The following is a 10,482-nucleotide window of genomic DNA, read 5'->3' as shown; positions in this document are numbered from 1 at the left end:
TTTTTTTCTTAATAGTAAATTTAGGGCCCAGCGGCGTAGCCTCGCAGCTAAAGTCCTAGCCTTGAAAGCCCCGGGATCCCAAAATGGCACCGGTTCTAATCCCAGCAGCTCCACTTCCCATCCAGCTCCCTGCTTGTGGCCTGGGAAGGCAGTCGAGGATGGCCCAATGCACTGGGACCCTGCACCCACGTGGGAGATCTGGAAGAGGTTCCAGGTTCCCGGCTTCGGATCAGCATGCATTGGCCGTTGCGGCTCACTTGGGGAGTAAATCATCGGATGGAAGATCTTCCTCTCTGTCTCTCCTCCTCTCTGTATATCCAACTTTGTAATAAAATAAATAAATCTTTAAAAAAATAGTAAATTATGTCTATCTGTTTTTCTTTAAGTTTCAAATTAATTTATTTTTAAAATTTACTTGAAAGGCAGGGAGCCAGAGATTCTTTATCTTCTGGTCCACTCCCCATATGGCTGCAATAGCCAGGGCTGGGCCAGGCTGAAACTGGGAGCTAGGGACTCAATCCAGACCTCTCTTTATGAGGCACACGGAACCAGCTTTCTGAGCCATCACCTGCTCTCCTCCAGAGTGCACATCAGCAGGAAGCTGGAATCAGAATTGAAGCCACTCTGATGTAGGACGTAGGTCTCCTAACCAGGTAAAGTGTCCACCCATATTTTTGGTTTCATGTAACACCATTTGTCTCTTTGGTCATCTGTGCTTTTGTGGTTGGCGGTGTCTGAAAGTTACTTGGTTAACTTTATATGTCTTCTGTGACCAATCTTCTCAAGATCAACTTAGCTTCTTCCCATGGCCAGGGGTGTGGTTGAGGGGATGGAACTGAGCACCTGCTTCTCAGGGTCCACTGGGCTGAGACTCTAAGAAAAGCCCACTCAGACAGTGGGATGCTGGACTCTATGTACGGTGTGTACTTGTAATGAGGGAATCCCAACGGAACTTGAGCTGTGATTATGCATCAAGGTGAAGGAATCCACCATGGGGGAAGGGTTTGGGGTGAATGGGGGAGAATCCCAATACCTATGAAATTGTGTCATGTAATACAATGTAATTAATGAATGAATGAGTAGAGAAAAAAAAAAAGAAAATCCCACTCAGTTGTTTTTTAGGTTCACAGGAGGGTGGAAGGATCACCCAGTGGCTTTTCAGGGGCTCAATAGGCAGAGCCACTTGAAAAAGGCGGACTGGGGCCCGGCGGCGTGGCCTAGCGGCTAAAGTCCTCGCCTTGAAAGCCCGTTGTGGCTCACTTGGGGAGTGAATCATCGGACGGAAGATCTTCCTCTCTGTCTCTCCTCCTCTGTGTATATCTGGCTGTAATAAAAATGAATAAATCTTTAAAAAAAAAAAAAGAAAAGAAAAAGGCGGACTGACAGCTTCCTATTATTGTGGTTGGATAGGTGGGGCCTTAACTGCTTCGCTGGGTCTCTGAGATCTGAACCACTTGAGGCCAGGTGAGGGTTATTTTCCAGGAGCAGGGTTATGTAACTTGACTTTGTTGCAAAGCTCACTAAATAATGTAGAACTGAAATTATACACATGGTTGGCTCACTGTCTTGGCACTCTCCAGTGGGGGGAGATTAGTCACATAAGAACCACCAATGACTAAAGGCAGTGTACAGCCATTTGCAATATACAAGTAAAGGAGTGAGCCATTTATAGACTCTCTGGAACATTATGGTAGAAGGTACAGGGAAATATCCTAGTAGTTGAGATACTGGTTCCCACATCTGGATTCCACACTGAAATAGCCAGGTTCAGTTACCAGCTCTGGCTCCTGACTATAGCTTTCTGGAATGAAGACCTTAGCAGGCAGTGGTAATGGCTCCCATGTGAGAGACCTAACTTCTGGCTTCAACCCTGCTGCAGCCCAGTCAGTACATGTATATGGAGAGCAAACCAGTGTTTTATTTTTCTTTCTTTTTCTCTCTCGCCCCACTTTGTCCTCTCCATCTACCTTTGTCCTTCCTCTCAAATATTTAAAATGAACCAGAATAGAAGCAATACTGGCTCCAGGATGTATTGCTGGCAGCAGCTAATGTTTCAACTGATGTTGAGTAGTAGGGTGTAGGGATGATAGTCAGTTGATATAGGAGAAGGAATTGAAGATGAATTGCTCACAACAGTCTGAATTTTGAGGTGAGTTGTAGGAAGCCAACTGATTGGATATCATTTGTATGAGAACAATTGAGTGGATATTATTTGAATGGGAACAATTGATTGGATATGCAAAACAAAGAGATATTTTCAGACAAGGGTGTGGAAATAATTAATGTGTTCAGTAGACAAGCTTAACCTCCTCCCTTATCCTATGTGACCCTCGGTCTAAAAAACCCTGATGTCATGAATAAACTTCAGCTATTGACCATCAGTCAGTAGTTCATGTGTGTTATTATTGCCTCTGTGCCCAAGTCCATCGCTGCAGGACAGTGAATGGTGAGTGCTACGCTTCAGTGGGTCTCCTTATGAGGCAAAGTATGTAAAGATCTCCATAAAGGCCAAACAAGTAAAATATTTTATGTATTACAGTTGAAACGATAAAAACCAGGGTGAGGGCCCAGCGCCACGGCCTAGCAGCTAAAGTCCTCGCCTTGAATGTGCCAGAACCCCATATGGGCGCCGGTTCTAATCCCGGCAGCTCCACTTCCCATCCAACTCCCTGCTTGTGGCCTAGGAAGGCAGTTGAGGACAGCCCAATGCTTTGGGACCCTGCACCCACATGTGAGACCTGGAGGAGGTTCCTGGCTCCTGGCTTTGGATCGGCACAGCACCAGCCGTTGTCACTTGGGGAAATGAATCATCTGATGGAAGATCTTCCTATCTCTCCTCCTCTCTGTATATCTGACTTTGTAATAAAAATAAATAAATCTTAAAAAAAACAGGGTGGGGCCTGGCGGCGTGGCCTAGCGGCTAGGGTCCTCGCCTTGAAAGCCCCGGGATCCCATATGGGTGCCGGTTCTAATCCCAGCAGCTCCACTTCCCATCCAGCTCCCTGCTTGTGGCCTGGGAAAGCACTTGAGGATGGCCCAAAACATTGGGACACTGCGCCCGCGTGGGAGACCCAGAAGAGGTTCCTGGTTCCTGACTTCCGATCGGCGCGCATTGGCCCGTTGCGGCTCACTTGGGGAGTGAATCATCGGACGGAGGATCTTCCTCTCTGTCTCTCCTCCTCTGTGTATATCTGGCTGTAATAAAAAAATGAATAAATCTTTAAAAAAAGAAACAGGGTGAATAGATTCCAGGAAGTAGAGTATTCAGCATGTGAATAACAGGCTTCAGATACAGAACCCTAAGGAGTTAATTATCAGCCAAATTCAAAGGAAAACATGAGTGGGACTGCCTCAGGAAAGGAGACATCTGATCTCTAAGAGCCAACATGTGAAGTCATGAGACAGCGCAGCATTTTTAGAAGAGCTCAAGCAGAGCCTGCTGTTGAAAACACTCATAAATAGCCTCAAAAATAGCACTGAGGTGAAAGATCCCTTAGGAACTAAAACCTTAGCTTGTTGGTGACCAATAAAATCACCAGGAAAAACCAGCTCTTTTATCTTCCTGGCAAAATGAATGTACACTGCAATATAAAAGACTGTGCAAATTGTGAGAAAACTTGAGGAAACAGAAAATAGGAAGGTTACTAACAAGTTGTGACTGGCAGGAATCAAATAGTACCAGAATATAATGTTAAGCGCCCAGCAACAGATTTGAAAGACCACAGTGTACTAATCCTCCCACAGCATGCATCCTGCAATCATCTGTGTGAATTGGAGCCATGCTGGACCATGAGAGGAAGCTTCCTTTATGACTGAATTATCTTTATTATGATTCTGTGGGAAAGAATTCTATAACTTTTTTTTTTAGTACTAGCAATGAAGAAGTAGATTCTCCGGAGAGGACATGGAATATACACAGCATAAGAGCATCAAAATGAGTAATACTGTTCATTGAGTCTGGCAATTGCATTCACAGCCATATAACCACAAGTCCAAAAGGAAGAAAACATTGGCTCATGTCTGAAAGTTTCTTCATCTTTCCTTCCAAGTCCCCCTAGCAATCTGTCAAACCGCATCTATCACTTCGGTGGCAGTACATCTTATCATTTTTATTTGCCAAAGCCTTTTTAGAACTTCAGGGTCTTGTGAAGTTCCGGCTGCTTTTGCTTGACAAATTGAGAAGCATCTACGTTATTACATGCATCAGTGTTCGTTTCCTTTTATTTTCATTTATCTTGATATATTGTTGGATTGTTTCTATTTTTAGTTAATGTGGATAAAGCTACTATGAAAACCTGTATACAATCCTTTTGTGGATAAAAATTTTTATTTGCCTTGTGGAAATGCCCAGGAGCTACCAGGGAGCATTCTAAAATAGATGTGCCAACTTATATTCCTATTATAAAGCTATGAATGAACTCTAATGCCTCCACAATATTTGGTATCTTAAGTGCAGTCATTCTGGTGATTGTGTAGTATTTCCTCTTTGTGAGTTTAATTTCCTGATTGTGACTTCAGCATTGGGTAAATGACATTGAGTGCATTTTCTTATGATTAGCCACTGGGTATATATTTTTATGGTTGTTTTTTTCTATCTGTGAGTTACATTTTTGTTTTCACTATTTTTTGATGGGAAAAAGCCTGTATTCTGAAGTACACCTTTTCTTTAGGATTAGTGTTTATTTATTCAACCCCCAAGTCACAGAGATGTTGTTCTATTGTTTTAAGAGATATTTTTAACTTTTTCACTTAGTACTAAGATCCACTTTTAATTTTTACTTATTTATTTTTTATCATTTAATTTTACTTATTTTTGTTTATAATACAAAATGTGGGTCACATTTAGTTTTATTTTTTAAATATTTATTTTATTTTATTTTTATTGGAAAGTCAGATACACAGAGAGGAGGAGAGACAGAGAGGAAAATCTTCCGTCTGATGATTCACTCCCCAAGTGACCCAAAGGCCAGAGCTGTGCCAATCCGAAGCCAGGAGCCAGGAGCCTCTTCCTGGTCTCCCACACAGATACAGAGTCCCAAGGCTTTGGTCCGTCCTCAACTGCCTTCCCAGGCCACAAGCAGGGAGCTGGATGGGAAGCGGGGCTGCCGGGATTAGAATCAGCACCCATATGGGATTACGGTGGTTAAAGGTGAGGACTTTAGCCACTGGGCTACCGTGCCAGGCCCTCACATCTAGTTTTTGACTTATAGCCCAATATAGTTGTTCCAATACCATTGTTTCCAAGTACTATCTTTCCTCCAATAAATACAAAGTCTGTCTATAAAATTTAAAATTCAGGTCTTCGGCTTCATTAGACACATTCAAATACTCAAGAGTTACAGGTGGTATCTGGCTGTCATATGAGATATATTTCCAACACTATAGAATATTCTGAGGTACAGTGCTGCTGTATGTCTTACAGGACAACGACTAATATTTTCGATTCTGCAAAAGATAATGCCAACCAACTGACACAGCAAGAACGGATATAAGGAAGTAAAAAAAAAAAAAAACTCAACCACTGAATCTGTATCAGTGTCTTAGTCTGTTTAATTAGTATTAAAAATGCCGGAGGCAGGCCATTCTCTACAGGTGTGGGAGCCTGCTCTAAGACAGCACCTGCCATCAGCTGCTAGAGGCAGGGAGCGCGTGCGCACGCAACTCTGTGCTATCTCTCCTTTTGAAAAACCCACAAGTATTCAGTTATGGCCTTTTCTAATAGAATCACTTTCCAAAAGCCTCATCTTTAAATACTACATTCAGAATCGGTTTTCGTCCTCTCAGTACTTCATAACAGGGAGTAGATGTCAATGAAAGAAGCCTTGGGGACAGAACCTCTGTTTTCGTGAGAGCAATAAGGCAGAAAGGGGAAAGGTGGGGTTGGGTGAAAAGAAACAATTTTTTCAGGGAATGTAATGGTGCTAATTACTACAAAAAGAACGTGATACTTGGAATGAAATAATATTTAGAAAATGTCCTAACTGTAGAAGAACCTATTAAATATTCTTATCCTCAACTTACAGAGAATAAAACATTTTCAGAAAAAAGTTCATACAATTGAATAATCCTGGCCTTTAAGGCGAATCTCTTCCCCATCACATCCAAGAGAATGAATGCTTTCCAGTTAGAAAAAGCGGCCAACCACCGAAACCTCGCGATATTACAGAAACTACTACTCCCAGCATGCAAAGCGGCTTCCGCCAGGCATTCTCTTCACTGGAGACGGGAAGGCCCCAGCATGCCTCGAGGCGCGAAAAGCACTTGGGAACGGTAGTTTTCCTGAGGACTGCTGGTTTCGCCAGCGCGGCAGTGGCGGCTCTGGGTTCCAGCCAGCAGGTCCACTGAGGGCAAGCTGAGCCAGAGAAAGGGCGTGGAAGTTAAAGAGGGTGAGTCAGGCACTGTCTACGCGATAAAGGGACGAGGTGCCGGGCGGTAGGGCGGACTTACGTAAGGCGGCCGGTGCCGCAACCTGCTGTGGGGCACCGCTGTCCCCGCGTTAGCGAGGGAAGGGTGAGGAGGAGCCAGAGCCGCGTCCCTGCAGCCGCTCTCGCCCTCACGCTCCGCCGCCATCTCCGCCATGCAGTCCCGGGAAGACGCTCCGCGTTCTCGCCGCCTCGCCAGTCCCCGCGGTGGGAGGAGGCCCAAGAGGATTTCCAAACCCTCGGTTTCGGCCTTTTACACGGGTCCCGAAGAGTTAAAAGACTCGGGCCACTCCGCCGCCCTGCTGGCACAGCTCAAGTCCTTCTATGACGCGCGGCTGCTGTGTGATGTGACCATCGAGGTGGTGACACCTGGCAGCGGGCCTGGCACGGGGCGCCTGTTCCCCTGCAACCGCAACGTGTTGGCCGCCGCGTGTCCCTACTTCAAGAGCATGTTCACGGGTGGCATGTACGAGAGCCAGCAGGCCAGCGTGACCATGCACGACGTGGACGCCGAGTCCTTCGAGGTGTTGGTGGATTACTGCTACACGGGGCGCGTGTCCCTGAGCGAGGCCAACGTGCAGCGCCTGTACGCCGCCTCTGACATGCTGCAGCTCGAGTATGTGCGGGAAGCCTGTGCCTCCTTCCTAGCCCGCCGTCTCGACCTGGCCAACTGCACGGCCATCCTCAAGTTTGCTGATGCCTTCGGGCACCGCAAGCTGCGATCCCAGGCCCAGTCTTTTATAGCTCACAACTTCAAGCAGCTCAGCCGCATGGGCTCAGTTCGGGAGGAGTCTCTGGCAGATCTGACCCTGGCCCAGCTGCTGGCCATCTTGCGCCTCGACAGCCTGGACATCGAGAGTGAGCTGACGGTGTGTCATGTGGCCCTGCAGTGGCTGGAAGCCGCCCCCAAAGAGCGGGGCCCCAGTGCCGCAGAAGTCTTCAAGTGTGTGCGCTGGGCACTCTTCACTGAAGGTGACCAGGACTACCTGGAAGGGCTGCTGGCCAAGCCCATCGTGAGGAAGTACTGCATGGACATTATCGAGGGGGCCCTGCAGATGCGCTATGGTGACACGCTGTGCAAGTCCCTGGTGCCAGCGCCAAACAGCAGCAGCAGCAGCAGCAGTGCCAGCAGCAGCAGTGGCAGCAGCTCTGTTGTGTCTGCAGCAGAAAATCCACCCCAGAGGCTGGGAATGTGTGCCAAGGAGATGGTGATCTTCTTTGGCCACCCCAGAGATCCTTTTCTTTGCTATGATCCATACTCAGGGGACATTTACACCATGCCTTCACCTTTAACAACCTTGGCCCACACTAAGACCATCACCTCCTCAGCTGTCTGTGTCTCTCCAGATCATGACATCTACCTAGCTGCCCAGCCCAGGAAAGACCTATGGGTATACAAACCAGCCCAGAATAGTTGGCAGCAACTTGCAGACCGCTTGCTGTGTCGTGAGGGCATGGATGTGGCATATCTGAATGGTTACATCTACATTTTGGGTGGGCGAGACCCTGTTACTGGCGTGAAGTTGAAGGAAGTGGAATGTTACAGTGTTCAGAGAAACCAGTGGGCACTGGTGGCTCCTGTGCCCCATTCCTTCTATTCCTTTGAACTTATAGTGGTTCAGAACTATCTTTACGCAGTCAACAGTAAGCGCATGCTCTGCTATGATCCCAGCCACAATATGTGGTTGAACTGTGCTTCCCTTAAGCGCAGTGATTTCCAGGAGGCATGTGTCTTCAATGATGAGATCTACTGCATTTGTGACATACCAGTCATGAAGGTCTACAACCCGGCCAGGGGAGAATGGAGGCGGATTAGTAATATTCCCTTGGACTCTGAGACCCACAACTACCAGATTGTCAATCATGAGCAGAAGTTGCTGCTGATCACATCTACCACCCCTCAGTGGAAAAAGAACCGGGTGACTGTGTACGAATATGATACCAGGGAAGACCAGTGGATTAATATAGGAACTATGTTAGGTCTTTTGCAATTTGACTCTGGTTTTATTTGCCTCTGTGCTCGTGTCTATCCTTCCTGCCTTGAACCTGGTCAGAGTTTCATCACAGAGGAAGATGATGCTAGAAGTGAATCCAGCACTGAATGGGACCTGGATGGATTCAGTGAGCTGGACTCTGAGTCAGGAAGTTCAAGTTCTTTTTCTGATGATGAAGTGTGGGTGCAGGTAGCACCTCAACGAAACGCACAGGATCAGCAGGGTTCTTTGTAAATATTTTGAAGTACTGAGGTGTCTCTACTGCGTTGTGGAACGTATCTTGACAAGATTCTTTCCTAAAACTGACTAGAACCACAGATTTGATTTAGAAAGGGTAATATTTTGAAATACTAATGTGATGTTCTAAAACGTAAACAGTCTGTGAAATCGCCTTGTTTAATAATTTACTCAGCTAAAAGCCCACATTAAAATATGCAAAATGAACTGATTAGTAGCCTTTGTGATTTTTTTCATTATTCGTGTATTCCTTGTGAAAATGGGTTATTTTGGTTATTTCCAGATATATTTACAAATATATATTTGCATTACCCTCATGTTAATTGTTAGATTTGATATTCACAAGCAATTTACTTATTTTATTTGTTTAATGGAAAATTGGGCTCAGAATTACTGGTAGAGTTTTGAATAATAGCTGTTTTTCAAAATTTTATTCCAGTCCATTTCTGGTAATGTAAATTAAGTACATTTTGTTAGAATAATGATTAGTTTTCTTCTCTTTTGCAAGAAAAAAATGAATATAAGTATTGTTTACTGAATAGTGGTTTCATTTTGGTAATATGTACAATGGTTTTATAAGTTCATAGGAAGTTTTAAAAATCAGGATTTCACTGTTTTAAAGGATTTGCAATTTTATTTTGGAGTACAAAATTTGTATTTGGTAAACATGACCAATTGTGTAACTAAAAAATTCCATTCTAGTGTCACCAAAATACCCTTCTAAATTGACTCCCCTAACCCCCCAAAAAGAAAATTTGTTTTATAAATTCACATTGTTGATCTGTATGTGATACATGCCTCATGGAGTCAAAGCAACAATCCTTGTTTTCACTAGAAATTTATTGGGTAATGTAAATTTTTTCTCTGTTGGTCATGCCTTGTTTTAATAGTTTATTTGTGGTCTTAAAATACTTTGGTATTAGTGTTGATGTTTCTCTTCAGCAACAAACAACTTACTCTTTTGTTTTGGAAATCTATATAAGCTAAAAACAGTATTTTATTAGTATTACTGGTCATTTTGTTTTGCCATCTTTAAGATCAAGTGCCAGCAAAGACCTTTAAACTTTAAGATGTATATAAAACTGTTTTCTGTAGTACTTAATATTCTGTCTGTTTTGTAAGTCATGTAAATGTTTTTGATTATCAGCTTGAAGGTATTTTTGTATTAAAAGTTGACAGAAAACTTAAGTGGATGTGGCATTTGGGGCCAATAGTAAAGTGTCTTTTCTCTAAAATATTTCCGTATTAAGTGGTAGTATACACGGTTATTTTATTATGGCATTTCTGTTCTGTGTTTCTCTGTGAACTGTACTACAGTCTTTGTTTCTTTCACCATAAATTAGGGAAAGTCTGTAAATACAGACTAAATTACACAAAACTGATATTGCTAAATATGAGAAATACAGGTGCTTACCTTTTGAAGCTTTATTAATACACATGGTTATCACAGTACCTGTACACAAGAAATGGTGTACATATACAGATATGAGTATTTATGAGATATAAATTTTTCTATGGCTGCTTAAAATTATCTTCCTGAATCTTTTAAATAACACACTAATCTCTCACCTGTGTTCTCTATTGACAGACTTTTTGCTGTCCTGTTACAGGGCTGAGGAATCTGATTGGGATGGGGAGCTGAATTTTTTAATGAACACAAAAATGGATAACGCACAGACACGGTGTTTTCTAAGCCGTTTTAACTGGCTATTTTAAGAACCTACAAGACATTCCTGTTTATTTCTACCAAAATAAGATATCTGCCCTAGCATTTCTTGTTTCTTCCAAAATGTTACTATGTTTTGTGGCCTATGGCTAAATTTTGTCCT

General features: G+C 43.8%; 1 protein-coding gene across 1 annotated transcript; it reads left to right on the top strand.

Moving 5' to 3' along the window:
- Window positions 1-6,108: 6,108 nt before the first annotated feature.
- On the top strand, window positions 6,109-9,841 carry KBTBD7 (kelch repeat and BTB domain containing 7). Its single transcript, XM_004577450.3, has one exon. The coding sequence runs from the start codon at window positions 6,578-6,580 to the stop codon at window positions 8,648-8,650; it is 2,073 nt and encodes a 690-aa protein (XP_004577507.2). The 5' UTR covers window positions 6,109-6,577; the 3' UTR covers window positions 8,651-9,841.
- The last annotated feature ends 641 nt before the right edge of the window (window positions 9,842-10,482 follow it).

The sequence above is a fragment of the Ochotona princeps genome, chromosome 12 (assembly GCF_030435755.1).
Source record: "Ochotona princeps isolate mOchPri1 chromosome 12, mOchPri1.hap1, whole genome shotgun sequence".
NCBI lineage: Eukaryota > Metazoa > Chordata > Mammalia > Lagomorpha > Ochotonidae > Ochotona > Ochotona princeps.
Note: the sequence above shows the minus strand (reverse complement) of the source record. Positions and strands in the feature narration are given on the sequence as shown.

What these genes read in the sequence shown, in the direction of transcription:
- KBTBD7 (XM_004577450.3), top strand. Translation starts at nt 6,578, where the DNA reads ATGCAGTCCCGGGAAGACGCTCCGCGTTCTCGCCGCCTCGCCAGTCCC.